Genomic DNA, 23336 nt, shown 5'->3' with positions numbered 1-23336 from the left:
CCAACTTTATGCATTATGCATTATGCATTCTATCAATTTAGTCTTGATTCTAAAAAATATTTTAAAATTTAAAAATCATTCTTCAATAAAAATACATAAAAAAAAAACTAGTTTTGTTGAGTATTTTGTTGTGTTTCCTCATGATGGAGGGAATTGAGTATTTATAAGATACAGTTACTGTTCAACGAAATGACGTCTTAAGTAGACTCCATGCTTGTTAACATGTATACTGTCCTAGACTTAACATGTGTTCACCGGTCAACTCATTTGACTTCACATCCTCTACATACGAACATCTAGGAACATGCGAACTTGGCTTGCGAGCCCTCCCCGTGAGCGCTTAATGTATCCACCTTGTAGGACTCAGGCTCGGGTTACGGGTCGGTATTTTGGGTTATATTCAAGTTTCGGGTCGATAATGGGAAGTACCATAACAAGTCTAAATACAAAGTTGTTAAATAGAAACGTGGATGTAATTTCAATTAATTATATTGATTTTTTAATAAGAAAAGTAGTTTAAGTAGAAGTGCATAACTCAAACTGGATTTAGATATTCTATCATTTTCATTGTTTGACGACTAAAAGGCAATTGGAATAGAAGCTAGAGGAGTGTATAACGCTGAAAAGTAAGAGGCATGACATTTTGGACACCAAATATTAATATATTTTGGGACCCAATATGGGGAAGAGGGCAAGAAAAACTTGGTGAGGATCCATTGGTTACAAGGAAGTATGCAGTCTCATTTGTGAGAGGAATATAAGGGGACTCTTTTGAAGGCAGTAAGCTTGGTGAGAAGCATTTCACAGCTTATGATTTGGATAACTAAAAAGGAAATAATCGGTTCGTCTTTTATGCAAATCTAGCTGTGCCTTTCAAAACTTTTGACCTAGTTTTTGGCTAATCGTTGGTATTATTTGCAAGTCACCGCAAAGGATTTAGCAGATACATATGAGCCGATGTGTGCAAATAACAACCTCTTGTCGGAAACAGGCCCAAGGAGAGTGGGGGGTTTCAATGGGTAAGAAGATGGAATAAGATTGATGGCAAGTTCCTTTTCCTTTTGGAAACAACCTAATACAAAAAAAAACTATTCAAAGGTCATTCCGTAAGATGATTCTCTTGGTTTGGTTAAAAAATTATTAATTCAAGTACATCACCGCTGATTGTGATGCTGTTTCAATCATATACTACACCAAAACTAGTCTTTAGCGGCGTTTTTCTATAAGTGCCGCTAAAGAACATGATCTTTAGTGGCATTTTTTATTAAGCGCCACTAAAGAACATGTTCTTTAGCGACGCTTTTGTACAAAAACCCCACTATTTTTGGGATTTTTTTATATTAAATTTTTCATTTTTTCAGCCCTCCTGTAGCAACAAATCAAAAGCTACCAGATCTAAACCAGCCAAAAGCAATAAATTTATATAATATTTCAAATTAAACGAATAAAATAATATTAATATCAATAAATAAAAGTGAATTCATATTATTTTTGCAAAAATGTTAAAAGTTAAAATGATAAAAATATTTATACAATACACTATAACGGCGGGAGTTGCGACTGAAACATCTTCATCATACTCTGAAGCTGCTGCTAGAGTTCGTCGTACTTTCTGCTCTGTTCTGCTTCTCTTGATGCCGCATCAGTTTTAAGTCGTAGCTGGAGTTCTTCATATTTCTTTTGAACCTCTGCTTCTCTCACTGCAGCCTCTGCTTCTCTTGCTGCAGCCTCTGCTTCCCTCGCTGTCACGTCTGCTTTAAGTTGTAGCTGGAATTCTTCATATTTCCTTTGAACCTCAGCTGTGGTCGCTTGCATCTGAGTCGTCTGGTCTTTTGACCTCTGAACTTCAGCTTGAGCCTGACTCCCCGAAGCCATGTATTGCTGCGAGCTGGATCCAAAATATTGGGTTGGGCTAACGAAAGATCCTTGAAATCGAACCCGACCATACCTTTCAGGACCCAAAACTTCAGTAATAATTCGGTTATCAATGTCTTCAAGATGAACAGAACTATCACTAGAAGCAATTTCTTCGTACTCCGCCTTTTTATCCTTTAGTTTTTCCTAATAAATAAATCACATAATTACGAACGCAATATATATTAAAAAACATATGCAACATAACAACAGTTGCATTACAAGCAATGAATTAAACCATTAAAAAATAAATACTATAAATAACTAAAACAAGTCAAATCGTATTAAGTAAACTTACCAGTATTTCACCAGCTTCAGGAGTCATGGGAGATCAATATTTCTTCCTATGTGTAATTTCAAAAAGTTAAAGGCGTCCAACTTTTTGACCGGACGACAGTTCCTACAATATAGTAGTAAAAATATTATTTAATAGAAAGTTATACATATTTGACAATATTAAAAAATTAAAAATACCTCCGCCTCATCTACACATGCAAAACTTCTAATCCTACTGTGGGTGAATTTTTGTTTCTGCCTGCTGCTTTTTCCAACTTGTTCACAATCCAACGTTATGAATTTTTTAGTACGTAAATAGAAATACTATAAACCAAAATAATTACAATAGTTTGGAAGTACGTCATACCTCGCCTTTCTTCGAATGCCAAAATCTAACCGCATCTTCCCATTGGTACCTCAACATACCCGACGGGACATTTTGCAATTTCTCATCGAGAGTCATTTTTGTCTTATAATATTTTTTCTTCAAAGTACTTTTATTGTCTCTCCATCTTTTTCCCAATGCCTTCTTTACATAAGCATCTGAGACCTCTAAAGCAAACCTCGCCTACAAAAAACAAAAAACACAAGTTAATAAAGTAAATATAAATGAAACTATGTCCCAAGCATTACAGATGACATTAACATTTTGTTACCTTAATATTATCGAGGGCTTGGTTTTTGTTGCTATCGGGCATTTGATGCCATGACTTGTAGTTGATAGGCAACATATTCGGTTTTCGTGCTAAAATGTCCATGTATCCTGCTAAAGTCGAGCTTCTGATCCAACAGGCTGACCAAAACTATTTCGTACAACTTTGACACGATCAACTGGATCTAACTCGTATAACTCTCTAAGTAGCGTACGTCCTCGACCTCTGCGCGTCCCACCATTTTCAGCTACAAATGGTATATTATAATATAAGAATTTGAAAAATAAATCAACTATAAGTCAACACGCATGTAAATTAAATGTAAAATTACTTTGAACTTCTGTAGGATCATCAGATGTAATTGAAACATTCGAAGATCCAATTGCTGTCTGTTGTTCAGTACTATTTGTTTTTGTCGAGTTTGGATCATTTTGAACAGTGCTTCCCCTTAGAATTTTTCTCCTAGGCATTTTATCTACAATACACATAAAATAGTTGAAAACTTAATAACTAATTGCAACAATAACAGCACATATAAAATAGTTGAAATATATAATAAGACCAAGATTTAAATTATGATATTACATATAATTAAAAAATCGTAAAATCTTACTACATCATTATTCGTAAATATCTTCATCCATATCCTGACGAACCCATTGAAATTGTGCACTAATACTAGGGATATTATCGTTTAAGTTTTGTTCTGGAAAGGGCAAAGTTTCTGATCTGTCGTCAATGTTATCTCTACTTCCACTGCCCATGTCAAACAAGTCTCTAGGGATATTACGGAGTACAACGTACCAACCCTCGTCGACTGGATCTTTTGAGTAAAAAACTTGTTTGACTTGAGATGAGAATACATACGGCTCATCTATCAGTTGTTGTCCTATGTGAATCAATCGGTCAAAGTTCACCATTGTAAAACCAAATTGATCTTGCTTAATTCCACGAGCTATATTAACATCGGCCCAATCACCTCGAAATAATACAACTTTCCATTTGCCGTAGTAATACAACTCAATTATGTCAGTAAGATGCCCGAAATATTCCACATTTCCCTCGACAGGATTATTGTCCCTAGCACTAGCATAACTTGTAATTGCGTAATTAACAACTATTCCACAATTTTGCGCTCTCCTCAACCTCTCGCGATATTTTGTATGAAATCAATCCGTTGATGAGGAACGACTATATCTTTTAACCACTCGATTTGGACCTTGGGAGAGCCATTTAACTTCGTCGTTTACGTTCTTCCCACTCCAAACCTATTGAATGGAAAGTAAACTAAGTAATTAAAAATGTTATGAGAAAGCATTATTATTTGTAAGCGGAAGCTCCAACTGCATACCGTTTGGCTTAACCATTCATAAAAAGATTCTGTAAACAACTTATTTATATCTCGATGTTGTGTTCTTCGAGAGCGCGAACGATATCTCAATATTTTTTTGTACTCACTATGTTAAAAAAAATGTGATCTTTGTTAGAAGATAAACAATTTTTAGTTTGATAAATATTTATAAAATTTGTAGAACTTACTTCCGTAAAGGTTCCAATGATTCGTGGTGAAACAGAACATATCGATGTGCTTGTACCCACAATAAATGATCTAATTCTGCAATTTCAACTTTGCCGATTGCTTCTCCAAAACTTTGGAACAAATAAGTATCGGCTAAGTTATAGTCTGTAAGTCTAGCATTCCTATTTGGTCTGTTCAACCTTGTTTCGACATCTTCCAAATATCTTGAGCAGAAGGTCATACATTCCTCTGCCAAGTAGCCTTCAGCAATCGATCCTTCTGAATATCGCTTGTTGCGGCAGTAAGACTTTAATTTGAATAGGAACCTAAACACAATAGACAACATTATCAAAAGTTGTAACTAAAGGCATAGAGGTGAATGAAGGAAAATTTTAAAAATTTTAATTAACACATTTCTATGGGATACATCCATCGATAGAAAACGAGTCCGCCAAGAATTGCTTCGTGCGGGAGATAGATTATCAAGTGAACCATAATCGTGAAGAAGGAAGGTGGGAAGATTTTCTCCATGTTGCATAAAGTCAAAGCGGCTCGATCCTGTAACTTCTGAAGTTCTTGAACATCCAAAACTTTGCCACAAATGGCTTTCATTATGTTGGATAGTTCAATGATACAAGACGTCACCTTCTTGGGCATACAACATCGTAGAGCAACTGGCAGTAAATCTTGCATCTAGATGTGATAGTCATGTGATTTTAGCGAATATAATCTTCGATCTTTAACACTAACACATCGAGATATATTTGATGCATACGCATCTGGAACATTCATATCCTTCAGCACTATACAAAACAGTTCTTTCTCCGTCTTGGACATTGAGAAAATAGAAAGCGGCAACCGATATTTTCCATTCGAAAGTGGATTGGGATGAAAATCAGGCCGAATTCCCATTTGGACTAAATCAAGTCGACTCTGAAGATTGTCTTTTGATTTTCCGTCGACATTCAAAATTGTACCCACAATGTTCTCGCAGACATTTTTCTCAATGTGCATAACATCAAGATTGTGTCGTAAAAGGTGATGCTCCCAATAAGGCAACTAAAAAAAATACTTCTTTTTGTCCACAAGTCCGCCTCATTAGGATCGTCCTCTTCGTCGGAGTCATCATCAGCTTCATCATTTGATCTTTTGTTTCTTTGCGTGTTTGGTGGTTGGTTCATCTTCCCATAAATGGAATTCATATCTTCCAACATGAATAAGATTTCAGAGCCACTGGTCTGAGAATGAGCTTCTCTGAACTCTTCAAAGGCTTAGCCAAATCTGAACTCAAATCTAAATCTATGATTTTTCAGTAACCACCGACGATGCCCCATGTAAGAAAACTTCTTCCCATTGTACAACCATTGGGAACATGTTTGTGCAGCACAACAAGGACACACATGACCCTTGGTACTCCAATCGGATAAATTGGCATAAGCGGGAAAGTCATTAATGGTCCACATCAAAGCCGCACGTAAATTAAAGTTCTCATTTTTCAGTACATCGTATGTCTCGACACCAGCCCATAATTGTTTTAACTCTTCAATAAGTGGCTGTAAATAAATGTCGATATCATTCCCGGGCCCTTTCTCACCAGGGATAATCATAGATAAGATGAGGGAAGATTGCTTCATGCAAATCCACGGAGGCAGATTGTAAGGAACAAGCACTCTTCGCCAAGCATCTGACGCATGCTCATGATCTTGAAAGGATTAAATCCATCAGATGCTAGCCCAAGCCTCACACTCCTAGGATCACTTGCAAAGCCTGGAAATTTATTGTCAAATGATTTCCAAGTTAAAGAATCTGTCGGATGCCTTAGTAATCCATCATCGGTTCGTCCATCATGGTGCCACGTCATTGACTCTGCTGTCTTGGACGGCATGAAAAGCCTTTGAAGCCTTGGTATCAGGGGAAAATACCGCAAAATCTTGACTGGCTTCTTTCTCGACTGTGCATCATTTTCATCGTCCTTCTCATCTTCTGTGTTTCTACTAATCCAACGGGATTGGCCGCATACATGACAGCACTGTTGGTTTTTTCGATCGCCCCAATACAACATGCAATCATTTGGGCAACTATGGATTTTGTTGTACCCAAGGCCTAAATCTTTTATCATTTTCTTCATATCTTTGCATGACTGAGGGATTTTTGCAAACGGAAACATTTCTCTCAAAAACTCTAACAGCATTGTCAAAGAGTTTCCAGTCCACCCTCCCAAACATTTTAATTGAAAAAGACGAACACAGAAAGACATTTTTGAAAATTTTGATCCCTCATACCGTTCTTCGTTCATGTCATTAAGTAACGCGTAGAACTTCACCTCTTCTTCATTTGACTCTTCATGAGGTACACTACTTCTCGGTTCGGTAAAAGCATTTCTCCCAATATTACAATCATCAGAAGCTGCCAAGTCTGCTGGGAACGACTGGACATCAGACTGATGGTAAGCAGTACCAGGATAAGATACATCCATCGCTGAAGAGGAAGTACTAGGTGGGCATTCTCCATGAAATAACCATTGTTTATAACCCCGAACAAACCCATCAACAATTAGATGCTCATATACAACCTCACGATAATGCCAGTTTATGTTGACGCACTTCTTACACGGGCAAAGAATCATGTTCTCTTGGCTTGCATATTGAAATGCAAAATTTAGAAAATACTGTACTCCATTTCGATAACTGTTGCTAACCGTTGACAAATTCATCAAAGACCGGTCCATTTCTTAATTATTGAAGTCTGACGTTGACAATAATTGGCACGGGTAAGTTAAAACGCCAGTTATAACCATAAATGAAATACAGAAATTTGTGATATGATATATTTTTATGTATTATGTAATGTAAGTTATGTAATTTATTTAATTTATGTAAGTTATGTAAGTTATTTAATTTATTGAAATGCAAAATTCAAAAAAGTTTGTACTCTATTTCTATATTCGTTGCTTACCCTTGACAAATTCATCCAAGACCGGTCCATTTCTTAATTCTTGCAAGTCTGATTTTCAGCAGAAATTACAAGGGTAAGTTGTTAACTTCATTGGTATTATTTTCACTATCTAAGTTATCATATGATATATATTTATGTTATTATGTCGTATTATGTAAGTTATGTATTAAAAATGTTATGTATTAATAAGTTATGTAAGTTATGTATCATTTCTCCATAAATATATTAATAAGTTATGTCGATTATGTAAGTTATGTATTATATAAGTTATGTATTAATAAGTTATGTAAGTTATGTATCATTTTAAAATATATATATTAATAAGTTATGTCAGATTATATAAGTTATGTATTAAAATGATATGTATTAATAAGTTATGTCAGCTAGTTAGTGGCACCAAGTTCTAGCAGGAAAAATTATTGGACAGACATTTATAGCTTTGCATTTTTCTGTAAATAAATAATAAATTATTAAGGTTTCTATCTTCATGACTGCTCAATGCTCATGTAAATAATTCAAGCTTAAATTTTAAGGAAAAACATTAACCAAAAAAAGAAAATTTAAAGGTAAAAAACAACAGGCTTTATATATTAGCCTCCCCAAAAACAGGCTTTACAGACTATTATTTCTTTTATATATATTTGAAAGCAAATCCCAGCACATCAACGTTTCTCTCTGTTTCTACCAGTCTTTCGGTGTTATTGCTTTAAAACAATCTCAAAGCTCTTTAGATTTTAAAATTGAAAGAATCTCACAAAAAAACACAATAACTTTAAAACAATATACTCTGATTTCTTATAACAAATTGAACTAATAGCTTGATCCAGAAGAATGAATTTATATACAACTAAATAGATGATAAACTGCTGCTAACAGCATAACATAATCCTAACGAATATTACTGATTCTGTTCAACAAACTCTAATAAAGATTAAAGAAATTATCAAGTTCAAAATAATGGTCTATCATCTCATTTCTTAGCAGCCACCCAAAATACCACATAACAAAAAATCAAAATCAGCAAGAAATTGAAGAAAATCAAGCCAGGAAACCCGTAGAATCAAGAAGCAGCAGCAAGGAACAAAGAGAATTATAGCATGCCAAAAACCCATTATTTGTGCATCGACAGGATTCTCTAAAATGACACATGAATGCCCAACTAGAAACTAACCGATGATGACAGCCGTCGTAGTCCAACGGTGACGGAGATGCTCGAGCTTCTGATGTTTGCGCAGCAGGTGGTCGGCCCAGACAAAGACAACGGCTGATGGGATGATGGTCGATTTTTCAGATGGCGCAAATTGAAAGGGTTTGGGGTTAGGGATAATTGGAAATTAATCTAGAAATGGGGGAAATGGGGAAATTTTAGGATTTCGGGTTTAAGTGTGGGAATCATATGGCTGGAGAGTAAACGACGCCGTTTTCGTCTACAACTTAATCCATTTGTGGTGTTTATAGGTAAAACGCCACTAAACCCTAAACAAAACGCGGTCGTTACGCAACCTCTCTAAGCTAAATCGAAGTCATTTCGAAAACAGTTTGCAAAACTTTGTGGCGTTTTAAAATAAAACGCCGCTAATAACATGTCAAAAACGACGCTGTTTTGCCAACTCTTCAATAATGTTTGCGGCGTTTTCACAAATTGCGCCGCTAATACCTCACCTATTGCGGCGTTTCTGCTAAGCGCCGCCACTGCCACTACAAAAACCAAAAAATAGGATGCCATTTTGTGCTAAATTGAAATTACTTTTGCAGCGTGTTTCAGATAAACGCCGCTAATGCCTAATAAATATTTCAAAATTCAACAAATTTTAAAAATGTTTTTAATTTATTTAAAATTATATCTACAATAGAAAATATTATGTAATAAAAAACAGAATAATGCATCCTTTAAAAATAAATACACAATTTAAAAAATATATGTGAATCAATTTATTTTTATATTGAATAAATATAAATATTTATGTATAAAAACAATATATAAATTAAAAATGATGTTAATTTGATAGAGAATTGTGTTAATATTTTACAAGATATGGATCAATTTAATTATAAGTTAATGTATACAATTGAACATTAAACCAATATTGTTCATGTATGCTTTTGGGATTTAACACATTTTGAGGTTTTTTCCTTAAAAATAATAGATTATATTTATAATCTTATTTACATTAATTTATATTCTAAATAAAAATCCAAGATTAAACACAAAACCCTCAATCGTAAATCGTAAGCTGTAAACCCTAAACCATAAACATAAAACTCATAAACCACAAAACACTAAACCACCAAACCCTAAAATCCAAGTCCTCAATATGCCGTAAACCTTAACCATAAATTAACAATAATATATACCAAACCCCAAAGTATAATCCCCAAATATACCCCAAATCCTTAAACCATAAAACTCAAACCCTAAACTCTAAATAAACTGTAAACCTTAAACCATATCTCTGGAAATTCGGGTGTGACCAATGTTAGTGTAGTACGAAATATATAATTTATATTCTTATATTTAATATATAATATGGGTGTACGTAGTACAAAATCGCATGAATCTCGTAAATACCAAATGTTATTCTTTAATTTTCAAACAGTATCCTTAACTCTTAAACCCCAAATCTTAGATTTCTAACCCAAAATCCTAAACAATATATCATAGACCCTAAAACTCTAATCCATTAACATTAAATCTTAAATTCTAAATCCTAGATTGGAAAAATACAATAATTTTATTGCGGCGTTTATAAATTAAACGCCATGAAAGAACAAAAACAACGTCGTTTTACTTACTGTTGTTGCGGTGTTTATAAAAGTGCACCGCTAATGATGATCTTTAGTTGCGTTTTTAATAAAAGCGCCACTAATGACCATATACCTCTCCGCCAAAACGATGCGCTTTGGTTAAATACTTGCGGCATTTTTTGTCAAGTGCCGTTAATACCGATATTTAGCAGCGATTTTATGTTAGCGCCGCAAATGCCACAATGATCAACAACGAACGCTGCGTTTAGTTTTAACATCTCTAGTGGCGTTTTTAGGCAAAGCGCCGCTAAATGCCACTATACCTCACGGCCAAACGATGCGTTTTGGTTAAAATTTTCGGCGTTTACTCGTTAAGCGTTGTTAATACCGATCTTTAGCGGCGTTTTTCAATTAGCGCCGCGAAATCCAGAATTGATCAAAACCGAATGCTGCGTTTAGTTTTAACATATTTTGCGGCGTTTTCAAGAAAACTCCGCTAATGAAGATCTTTAGTGGCGTTCGGTTTAAAACGCCGCTAAATGCCACCATAAATCAAGGCCAAACGATGCGTTTTGGTTAACTTTCTATGGCGTTTATTCGTTAAGCGCCGTTAATTCTGATCTTTCGCGGCGATTTTTTATTAGCGCTGCTGGAATCGCAATTGATTAAAACCAAACGCTGCATTTAGTTTTAACAGACTCGGCGGCATTTTAACGAAAACGCCGTTAATGAAGATCTTTAGTGGCGTTCAGGTTAAAAGCGCCGCTAAATGCCACCATACATCAAGGCCAAACGATTCGTTTTGGTTAGCTTTCTGCGGCGTTTATCTGGTAAGCGCCGTTAATATCGATTTTTAGCGGCGTTTTTATGTTTCCGCTTCTAAAGCCACAATTGATGAACACCGAACGCTGCGTTTAGTTTTAACATCTTTTGCGGCGTTATGGTGAAATCGCCGCTCATGAAGATCTTTAGTGGCGTTGTAACTAAAGCGCCACTAAATGCCACTATACCTCGAGGCCAAACGATACATTTTGGTTAACTTTCTATGGCGTTTAGTATATAAGCGCCGTTAATACCGATCTTTGGCGGCGTTTCTAGATTAGCGCCGCTAAAGCAACAATTGATCAACACCGAACCCTGCGTTCTGCTTTAATATCTCTACGGCGTTTATCATTCATGCGCCACTATAGGCACCGAGCATTTAGCGACGCGAGTGCAAAAACACCACTAAAGCTCGAAAAGGTCACAAAACGATGCCGTTGGGCTTATTTTTTTGGCGGCGTTGTACAAAAACGCCGCTAATTTTTAATTTTAGCGGCGCTTTGATGGAATCGCCGCTAATTCTCGATCTTCAGCGGCGTTTTTTGTCCAACCGCCGCTAAAAGTGCCGCTAAAAGTCTGTTTTGGTATAGTTAAGGATATGTTAAACAACTAGAGGACACTATCGCCGATGTTCTTAAAGCCAGTAAGTAGAGTTGGCATTACTTGTTCTACTTTACTCCACTTGTGATCCTAGTTTAGGGATTATAATTAATAAGATAATTACCATGTTTAAATATTATTTTAATAATTTTTATCAAAATTTAAATTTTTTATAATATTTATTGTATTTTTCATAAAATTTTATAGTTTTTATTTAAAAATGATTTTTTAGTATTTTTCTGTTTTAAAGTTTTTTTTAAATTTTTATCTGTAGAGGCATGCCTAAATTAATAGAATGTGTAAATTTATTAAATCTTTTAGAATTAAAATTAAAATTATAATGTCTATAAATATTGCAAGTTTACTTTAAATTAAAAATGTTTTAATAACCAAAATATGAAATGTTAATGACATTAATAAATAAATTAAAAATTTAAAGTTAGAAGAGTCAAAGTAAAAACTCATTTAAAAAAATAATTTGTTTAGCTGCATTAAAATTTGATATTAAATATATTAATATTTCCGAATACAAAATTTGGGTCCTGCTTGAACCCATTAAAATCCAAATAAATTGGATTTGGGGTAAATTCTTCATAGGGAAATTAAAGCCCTAAAGCTATATAAAGAACATAAAACAAAATACAGAAACAAAATTTAAATCAAGATACCCTAACTCTTTTTTTGGTTGCATTAAAAATTTAAGAGATATATTAGTAGAAACAGAAACCATGAGTTGTGTCTTATAATTCCATCAGTCATTCCACATTGTGAAAACTCCGGGATTGGAGCCTGCAACTGAGTCCCCCGACCAGCCGCCATATCCCCCACCAGCCATATCATAATCAACCTTCACAAGGGCTACATCTTCCGTAGATCCCACTGCATTTCCTGATGTTGCATTGGAAGCCAACCCAATTCCATTCCCCATATAACTCCCACTAGACCCGCCACTGTTATCAACAACAGATGCTGGTGAAGGACACCCCATGTTCATCAACCCATGAAGCAATGCCGGGTTGTTTTGGATGTAACTGTTGTAAAATTGAGTGTTCTGGCTGGACTGGTGCAAGTTATAAGACCCACCCGATTGCTGATGCAATTGCAGCTGCGTTTGAATGTAATTCTGGTGAAAAGATGCGTCTTGAGTGTATTGAGAATTGATGTCGTGGTTTTGTAATGTTAGAAAAGGTTGAGGTTGCTGCTCAAATGGGGCCTGCATCAGTGGGTATGACTGTAACCTGCTAGAGCTTGAACCAGAGCTTCCATATTGGAAACTTGAACCCAGAGCTATCATTTCTTCACGTTTCCTTGATGATTCAAGTGCTTGAGACTCCTTTAACCTTTTAGCAGCTCCTCCTCCTATTGGCAATGTATTGCTCTCAAGAATGGCTTTCACATTATAACGACTCATGTCAAAGTTTGTGACTGCGTTTAGTCCTCTGAATTTAATTGCTGCAATGTCATATGCTTCAGCTGCTTCCTCTTCAGTACCTGTATTGATTAGTAACAAATCATTAGTGACTTACGTTAAGCGCCTAAGTTAATTTCATAAACAGCGTCGTTATTAATTAAATTACTTACTAAAAGTTCCTAGATAAAGATCTTTGTTTCCTGCAACTCTACCGATCCTCGCTTGCCATCTACCGTGCTGATGATGTCTGTATTACACACGCATATATGTTAGATAGAGAAGAACCAATTGGGAAAGATATATGCACCATATTGCTTTTCATTTTGAAAGTCTACCTTGTTACTCCTCGGTACATGGATGCACCCCTTGAGAAACCGCTGCTCTTCCTACAGATCGATTACATTAGAAATAATTAAAGATAATAGTTTAAATTACATCTCATATATATACCTTCTAATGGCGGCCACAAATTCTTGTCTGGTCATGTGCTTCATTTCTTCCAGCTCTTTCTCATAATTACTAATCTAAAATAGACACACACCAAAAAAAATCACTATGAAAACTCGAGAGAGCTTATATGTATTTGTTAGACTACACCGATGCCACTAAAATCTACACTTTGTGGGTTTTTGTTATGAAATGCCGTGAAAAATACGAGTACAAGCAGATTTTGCTGTAAGGTGCAGCAGTATAAAACTTAGTATATATATACCGGGAAATTAGTAGTGGTGGATGTTCCCCAGTACTTGAGTGCAGCAAGATCATAAGCCCTAGCTGCTTTCTCTTCTTTGTCATACCCACCTGCAAAACATAGCATATTTCAAAACAGTTCTGCAGTAAAAAAAATTTTGAAAAAAGAATTTGGAAGAACTGCACTCACCCAAGTAGACTGGAATAATGATGCAAACCAAGGTGACCATGGAGAAAAAAGTATAGAGAGAAATGTTAGGATGCTTATATTACATGTAGATGAAATAAAGGAAACCCTAGAGGAAATCCAAACTCTACCTTGTCTTCCTTTCCTTGATTGCCCTTCTCTCCTGCAACTGTTATCCCAAAGATGCGCTTCATATCTTCCAGTCCATCTATGCCTGCACTTGCCACATGAATCCATTTCAAAAGTTGAAAATTTATAAGTACACACTACTTTTCAAGATATTTTTATAAAAGGAGAGGGAAAAAAGAAACTATTAGTATTTGGTTGAAGCATTCATCCATGCTGACCTTGTTACGCCACGGTATATGGAAGTTCTTTGGCCAAAAGTGTCCAAGGTTCTTCTAGGGGGAGCCTCCACAATATTAGTAGTAGTACTATTTTCACCGCTGGTTTCGCAGGCTGAGCCTTTGCCGCTACTACCCATGGATAATGTCAGTGACTGCAAAGTATTAGCATTTTCTTGGAAATCATAGTTGTTATTGGGTGCTGCTGCTACATCAGTGTTTTGCAGCGGCAGAAGAGAGTAGTCAGAATCACTAGGCTGATGAATTTCATTGAAGGCCACAAGATCCAAGGATGGACTTTCGGATTTGGAAACTCCAAGGAAATCTGCAACCTTTGGAACTTCACTTGTATAATGGGTGTTTATCAGGTTCCATTCTGAAAAAAGATGATAAAACAGTGAGGAATTAGATTGAAGAAAAAAAAAAAAGAGCAAGAGAAAGAAAGAAAGATGTACCTTGGGTTTGGAATGGATTCTCCATACTATCATTCACTAACCCTAGATTGAACTGTTGAGATTGAGAGGAGTGCAAATGCGTTGGCAAAGACGAATTCGTGGGAGAAAGAGGAAAAGAAAGCCAGTTGTTTGAATTCATGGAACCCATATCATATATCCTATGTATTATATAAATCAATCCAAAGGCAGAGACTGTCCTTTGCACAACTCCAACAAATCAAACAAAAAATCTTCTGCAAGCGGCAGATAACAAAGTGAAATGAACATCAAGACAACAACTTAGATAATGAAAGAAATAAATATCTATTATCAAAGGTTTACCAAAGTGAGTTAGAACTTGGCAACTGTCTCACTCTCCCTTTTCTTTCCTCAAGCTTTTATGCGGGCAAGGGATGCATACATATCTTAGAAGAATGAAAAGATGAGAGAAAAGAGGAGGCTAGAAGGAGAAGGAAATCTAGAGGAAGATCTCTCTCATATAATAAAGAGAGAGGGGCTTATTTGAAGTGGTTTGAATGTAGAACCAGCAGCTTTCCAAGACTAGAAAAACGAACCAGGTGATGATATTATAGTAATTGAATATATATTAGGGAGAATAGAGTGAATAACATCAGGGACATGGGGCTTGTAAGTGATTAATTACTTTATTTTTTAAAATAAAAAAAAACTAAAGTAGAAAAAAGAGGGTTTGAGAAGTGAGATTTTTCGTCTTTGTAGCAAGACAAAACCACAACTCCAAGTGGAAAAATCCAATCTCCACCTCCCCCACCTCCACCAATTTTAAAACTCCTAATATTATTATATACACGACTAATTATATATAAATATATATTTCTCTTTCTATGCCCCACTGGGTTTATTGGAACTCTCGGGTCCTCGTTCATAGCAATTCATGACTCCTCAAAGCCCAGCATTCCCACACTCTGCAAATCATCTCCTTAGTCTAACACGATTGACCACTCTACGTAAAGCTACCCCCCCTCTCTCTTCTTAAAAATAAAAAAATGAACAAGGGATAGGCTTTGAAATGTGGTTTTTCTTAATTTTCTCCATCACCAAAAATCCAAAATTTTTGTAGATCCCCTAGTTCCTCTCCCCTGCATGTCATGTGTTGGAGAAGACTGTGTACGGACATGCATTGTTAATTTGGAAAATATTAATCCCAAATTAATATTTAAGGGAAGAGATGTTGAGTAAGGATTACTCGATCTTGCTACACAACACCAAGTGTGATATTTCATCCATTCCTAGTCCTAATTTATTACTTGTTGCTTTTCTTTATTTTTAAAATTAATAATATAGAAAGAGAAAGATGTAATTGGGAGATTTTATTAGGTTTCCCAAGTAGAAATCTGTTGACCACTTAATTGGTTCTCGTGCCCCGTCAAAAGGTTAACATATAATTAAAAAGAGTCTGCCAATTTATGTCTTATATTCTAAAATAAAAATAAAAGAAATTGGTGTCCTATGCCATCCAATAACATCAAACCCTAACTATGTGTTTTTTTTAGATCATGAGAAAAACCCCTTGCATAATGTTGCAATAAATTCTTTTAGTCAAATTCCTTATACTCTCTAAAAATACTAAATAAGTTTTATTCAAAGTTTTAGTTTGATATATGTTCACAGGTTTTTTTTTTTTTCAATCCACTAAGAGAATAAAAGAAAAATTAGTGAGAATTGATATTTCATGTGGAGAAAGCATGCATGCATTTCATGCAAACAAGAAGGAATAAAGATTGGTGATACTGTAGGACTGCAAAAGAATATTACAAATTTATGGTTTATCTAACTTTTGATCTTTTATAGAAAGCATATCCATTGTTTAAACTGATTAAATATATATAAAAATAAATGTCCATGCGTGTAACCCGAGTCAGTCGGTTCAGCAATTGCTCAGTGAATCTATCCCATAGCATTTGGAAACTCAACTGTCAACAGGGACTTCAGAGTTCACATTGTGTTTCAGAGCTCTTTCTAAATTAAATTATGCATCGTTGAACTAAGAAATACATTTCTCTTCAATATTGTAAGTACTGTTGTGTGATGTATATTGGAATAAAATATAATCCTTTATACATATACAAAATTTTTAAAAAGGAAAATTAAATATATTCGTATCAAACGGTACAAATATCCCACATTCATCTCAAGTCTGTATGAGTTAGTAGTAAATAATTTAAGTAAAAAGTAGGGAAGAAATAAGAAGAATCAATCACCTGCCATTGTTGATGACACAGTCCCCGCCAAATGGTGGAACATATTTAATTGCATGCATTGACCGAAATGCACCACAATAAGGGAGCAGCACCCTCGTCTCTCGCTTTCTTCTATTCTAAAGTAAAAAAACTTTTTCAATATCTCTGATTCATTTACTTTTTTACACCAAAACCCTAAACTCACCAAAAGAATTAAACAAATATCACGCCAAACAAATTTGACTAACAAGACAAATAAATAAAATTTGTTTTTATACCATAGATGAACAAAATTTTTAAAAAAATAAAATAAAACCTTATATGTTAATAATGGAAGAAAAATAAAGATAAGAGAAGCATCATGGATTAATTATAAATAGAATAGTGAAAGATTGAAAGAGTGGGGGTAATGGCAAATGAATTAAAGGAAGAGAGAGTGTTGATGTCGTTTCAGATATTGCGGCCAAATTCAGAAGAATGTGGGCAGCACGTTTCAGTTTTTAATTTTTTCCTTTTTTGAGTTATTAATGAGTGGTATTATCATTTAATTATTATTTTCTAAAGTTTAATTACTCTTAACTTTGGCTTTTGCGGCCTTTTGTTTTGCATGCTTGCACAAAAAAACATACTCTACAAACCAAAAACTTTGACCACCCTGCCATCACCATTCTTTTGTAAATTAATCCATTCAACTACCTTTTTTTTTTTTAGAAGAACATTAAGACGACGTTGGAACTAATCGTGCAAACAGTAAGAAATGAAGGAGGAGATCTAATTGACCCTGGGTGTTATTGGTGATGCTTTTTGCTTCACAATGGTTGCTTGTTTGATGTTATATGGAGTACTTCATTTGCTGTTGGTTTGTATCTATATTAGGTCTTCCTACTCTATATGCTTTTCTGGTTTGATGTTATTGGGGGTGTTGTTGCTTCTTTGGCACATATGTGAAATAGTATTCGAATAATACTACTAAAATTTCCTTTCAAAAAAATTCTACTCATGATAAATAGTTAACGTTTTTATCATACATTTATTTGACACAAATTTGTTATTCTCATCCCTATTCTTAGTACTATATAAAGAGATTAATAAAAAACCAGAATAAAATTGATTTTTAGTCAAATGAAAATAAAATTTAACAAATATATATATAAACATTCCAACTAATTATTAAGGTTCTTCCATTGATTCCATTATGTACCACACATCCATATCTATAGAAAACAATTAATCAGAATAAGCTATATCTTCTGCCAAGTAAAATTAATAATTTTCTTTAAAAATATTTTTGCTGTAAATGGTTTAAAATGTATTCAAAAATCTCTATCATACTTGGAGAATCCACTAGGGATGTGTGGCTTACAACTTGAGTCCATGTTGAAAATATTACAGATAAAATTGGTGCAATATGTATTTTATAAAGTAATAGTATATAATTTTATGTCCATACATCATTTAATGTTCTTTAACTTATTTTATCAGATGGTTGACTTACAAAATAATATTATCTTTATAAAATCAAATGTTTAAAATTAATTCATAAAGATTTAATCCTTTTAGGATTTATGATTGTCTCTCTCAATAATATTATCTTCGAGGATCAAACACTTAAGTTACTCTTTTAAGAATACAATATATTTTAGAATACAATATATTTTACCATTGTACCCAACACTTATTAATTCACAAATGCCTATTTTAATATTATAAAATTGAATGAATTTTAGACTTAATTGATTTGATTAATCATCCGATATTACTTTTCTTATTACACTGCTTCAATTAGGGACTTGTATGAAAATTTCTCATTTCTATGAGTTTTCCATTGAAATTAAAATGCTACAGTTATTAGCTTGTGTATTATATATATATCATGTCCATTTTACGATACATGTTTAGGGTTTGTGGTTATTTTTTCAACAATGTTGTCTTTAAGATTTACAATTGCATTCTCTCCTTGGGAATGCAATGTATCTTACCACTACACTCAACACTTGTTGGTAACATATGTCTTATATATATATATATATATGATATGAAGTTAACTTAAGGTAGCCAATATTGTATTGATAGATGTGCTGCCTTTTCTTTTTGTGACTAGTGTGTATAGATACCAATCAATTTCGATGTACCATTTTAAATTTATTGATATTTAAAATATATATGTATATAAAAATATTTACAAAATATCAAATGAATAAAATTAAATAATTTCAAAATATTTATCAATAAGTTTCATTAATAAAATACATCATTAAAAATATAAAATAAAAAATTACCACATATAGATTAAATAATAAGATTATCCAACACATTAAAAGATTAGATAATCCAATATATGTAATTTTACAACTTTTATTTATGCACCAATTGATACACATTATTTCAACTGATGTGACTAGAACAAGTTGATGCAATTAGTACAAATTAATATAATAAAATGATAGCACACTTATCAATATAAAAAAAAATCGGTGCAAAATTGATCACATTATTTTCACCGTCAATTTTTAGGACGCTAACAATACAATTTCATGGTATTTTCCAAGCAAACGAGAAGTAGGATTGCCAATCATATCATCCCATGATTTATTAATATTATTATATCAGTTTTAGCGTTTGCTTTATTGCAATTTACACATCGAATTGTGCAGTGACCTCGAAATGAAAGAAAAAGGAGCCCGCGCGCGCTTCCATAGATATCAAGTGCACACACACAAAAAAGTCACCAGCAATTGTGGAAATATTATTGTTGAATGGTGAAACTAAAATCTAAGTGTTGAACTAGGTAACCAGATAATATCAACAAGTAGTTTAAATCCTAGTAATCCATGTATATATGTTACAAACTGAGAACTGAATTCAAGTATACGTACAGGAGGAAAGAAAAGAAGGGCATTTGTGAGCAAAGGAGGTCACGAGACTCCACACTAAATTTATAAATATATATATTTGTTAGTTTCCAAGAGATGGTGGGAGGAATCGCCGGGGAATTGCTCGTGTCGCCTCGGTATGAACCCATTATTTTACTAAGGCACGTGTATTTGGGACACCCTCTTTAAATTTCTTCTTATACTTTATTATATATTATGGACCCAGGATATTGCTTAGGGTTAGGGTTAGAGCTAGGTTTGTTTTGTTTTGGAAGAGCTACCCATATCTACACCAAACAAATTAAAGTGCAAGAAGAAAACATGACACAACAAAAACATGCAACCCTGTTTCGCACTCTTTTTTTAACTTTACCCCCATTACTATTACACCTTGCAATGTATTATTAAATTTTAATTTAATTAAGGTTAGGGCTTATATTTAATATAATAATGGTGTATAAGTTTTACAGTGACTTGCGTTTAGTAAATTTAATTTGTTGTACCAAAATATTAGTTCTGCTAACTGTCTAATTACATTGATGGTATAGATAGCTGTTAAGCATAAATGATATCCTAGTTAAAAGCCAGCCCACAAGGCAGGAGACATAGATATTCTCCCCTTCAGGCCTTCTCTCCTCCGTCTCTATTTTTTGCTTCAACTTTCGTTTTCTTTATTACGAAGCTTTCGTATTAACTTGCATTACAAAGCATCTCGAAATATAAGTTCCTACGTCTCTAAGTTGATGTTCATTTTACATGTACCTAAAAACATTTAAATCTATTTCACAATTGTCGGGCAATATCTTTCAATTTGAACAAATCAAAAAAATTTATAAACATATTTAATTATTAAAACGATTAAAATTTCTTATTTGTTGTTAAAGATTTGTCAGTGTGTGGTATGGAATGTATCAAATACAAGTCGTTCATGTTAAACTCAAATACATTTGTGGTGAAAATAGTAGGAGCATAGCTAGGGGGCTGGCAGGGGCCCCGACCCTTTCCATTTAGGCCCCTCTAAAGTTTTTAAAATTTTATATTAGTAAAGGTAAAATTACACTTTGGCCCCCCTAAAAATGATAAAAATTTGATTTCATCCTTTAAAAATTATGAAGATATCGGCTATTAAAATGGTGAAATTGCATTTTTACTATTGTAAAAATTATAATTTAATTTCAGCCCCCTAAAAAAAATTTTCTGACTTCGCCCTTAGAGAATAACCATTTCCCCTGTCATGGATAATCTTAATTATGTCTCTCTACTTATTTAATTTTTAGTTAATGGATAAATTTACTACAATTGTGTAATTATTTTATAATTCTTGGGAATTGTAGATTGCAAATTCATTATTCATGAGCATTTATTCAAATTAGAAAGTAATGATTTATTCATCCAATGGATACATTTGATTTCCATGGGACATGTTTCTTCTAAGAACTATGTCCAACATGAAGGGTTGTGGCTCTTCAATAGCGTCCATTGAGCGCATATAAATAAAGGGATTGTGGTGCTCACAAGAATCATTACAACCAATCCAATTTCAGAAATTAGAGTAAGAGTTAGAGAATTCCTCGATTTTGCTAACCAAGAAAATAAGAAAGCTTCGTTGTATCCCGGAAGGACCTTTGTCTTAACCCTCTAGCAACTTTGTGTGGGGGCAAATTGTTCTCTTTGGAAAGCGTCAGCCGCACCTCGAAGTCTACTATTTAATTTAATATCTTCTCTGGATCTATTTTCTTCACTCAAATACCCCAACAATCAAAGAGAATAATTTTGTAGATGGCGACAGAGGCTACCATCGCATTCAAAGTGATGAACCAAAATTTTGTGAAACTTGACCAATTTGATGGATCAAACTTCAATCGTTGGAAGGATAAGGTGTTGTTCCTTCTTACCATCTTGAATGTGGCATACGTTCTAGATCCAAACCTACAACTCGTGGATGATCCCGCCCTAATGCAAACCCCAAGGCAATTGTGAAAGTGGTCAAACACAAGAAGGAGCGCGAGGAAAATAATTTCACATGTCATGGACACATCTTCAACACATTGTCTTATTGGTTGTATGATCTCTACATGTCGGTGCAATCCCTGGTGGAAATATAGAAAGCTCTTGAAGAGAAATACAACACCGAGCGACAGGGTATCGATAAATTTTTAATGATGAAGTATTTCAAATTCAAAATGCTTGATAGTATCCCGATCATGGATCAAGTCTATGAACTACAAGTCCTTGTATATAGGCTTAATGACCTGAAAGTTGTTATTCTGGAATTGTTACAAGTTGAAGCTATCATCTCGAAGTTACCCTAATCTTGGAACAATTATCGGAAGAAACTTCTGCATATGGCAGAGGACTTCACTATGGAGAAAATACTTAGGCATTTGCATTAAAGGGGAAACTCAAAAGCGGGATGCGGCGTATCTTCCCTAAATTTCTAATGTGAACCATGTGAGCGAGTCTAAGAACTCTCGAAATAGTAAGCGAAAGGCCACATTCGAGATTGTAACAAGTCGTTTTTCAGTGGTGTTGTAAATAGTGGTTTTGGAATCACAAATTCGACGAGTAAGCTTGTATAATTAATATTTAAATTATATGAGTCAATAGTAATTTTATAATGAATTTTGATTTGAGGAATTTTAACCAATTGAATTAAAAGTTAGTATAAGTGATTCGATTCAAAAGTCAAGTGGTTATTGAAAACGAGGTATTAGGACCTCGTTTCCGTAAAGCCGTATAAATATTTACAGAGTCATATTATATGTGAATTGAAGTTTGGTCCAGTAATTTTGATGATTTATTGCTTAATTACGAAAAAAGGATTAAATTATAAAAGATGTAAAAGTTAATTGCTTTTGATTTAAAATAGTAAAGGGATCAAAATGGTAATTAAATCATGGTCAAAAAGTCCAAGCGGTGGTGGATAAGATTAAATCAACTAACATTTGGGCTATTTCCTTATTAAGTTCTAATTAGTTAATGGTTAAATTGAAAATAAACTAGTTTAGTTAAAATTTAAAATAATTGAAGGACTAATTAAACCTTCCTTGGTTGGTAGTTGTATCATATATTTAAATTATGGAAATTTTTAGGCATGTTTTAGTGATTTTATACGTTAAAATAAAGGTTAATTTGGTAAATAAGTAAATTGTAAATTAAATTAATAAGTTAAAGTTAAAATTATCAAATTTTCTTTTCTTTTTCTTGTTAAGCAAGCTGAAACTCCATATCTAGGGTATTGAAAGCTTGGCCAAGATTGAATTCTTCGATTGGGTGAGTAAACCTTGCCCATTTTTAGTAATTTTTATGTTTTTGAGCTCGTATTAGCTTAATCTAGCTAACTCGAGGACTAATTTGTAATATTATTAAATGTTTTGGGTTGTGCCATTGATAATTTTAGTATATTCTTGAAGTTTTATGATAGAATATTATGCTTGGTTGCTAAATAAGATTATTTTGTAAAGTAGTTTTTGTTGATTTTAATGTTTAAGGATTAAAATGTGAAAATATTAAAAGTACAAGGACTTGATGTAAAATAACAGAAAGTATGACCTGTAATGAAGGGGTTAATAGATCGACTAAGCTTGGATTTAACAGAAAATGGTTAAAATGCACGATTTTGACCTAGGGACTAAATTGCATAAAAGTGAAATATTGTGGGTAATTTTGTAAAAATGTAAAAAAGGGTGTAATT

General features: G+C 33.8%; 1 protein-coding gene across 1 annotated transcript; it reads right to left on the bottom strand.

Moving 5' to 3' along the window:
• Positions 1 to 11951: 11951 nt before the first annotated feature.
• On the bottom strand, positions 11952 to 15314 carry LOC105794427 (AP2-like ethylene-responsive transcription factor PLT2). Its single transcript, XM_012623595.2, has 10 exons — positions 14893 to 15314; positions 14572 to 14804; positions 14120 to 14492; positions 13904 to 13986; positions 13776 to 13784; positions 13608 to 13696; positions 13346 to 13419; positions 13231 to 13281; positions 13066 to 13142; positions 11952 to 12975 (listed from the first exon to the last, which is right to left on the bottom strand). The coding sequence occupies exons 2-10, from the start codon at positions 14717 to 14719 to the stop codon at positions 12236 to 12238; spliced, it is 1644 nt and encodes a 547-aa protein (XP_012479049.1). The 5' UTR covers positions 14720 to 14804; positions 14893 to 15314; the 3' UTR covers positions 11952 to 12235.
• Between the last annotated feature and the right edge of the window lie 8022 nt (positions 15315 to 23336).

This window comes from Gossypium raimondii, chromosome 7 (assembly GCF_025698545.1).
Source record: "Gossypium raimondii isolate GPD5lz chromosome 7, ASM2569854v1, whole genome shotgun sequence".
In the NCBI taxonomy this organism is placed as follows: Eukaryota; Viridiplantae; Streptophyta; class Magnoliopsida; order Malvales; family Malvaceae; genus Gossypium; species Gossypium raimondii.
This window is presented reverse-complemented; position numbering and strand designations above follow the sequence as displayed.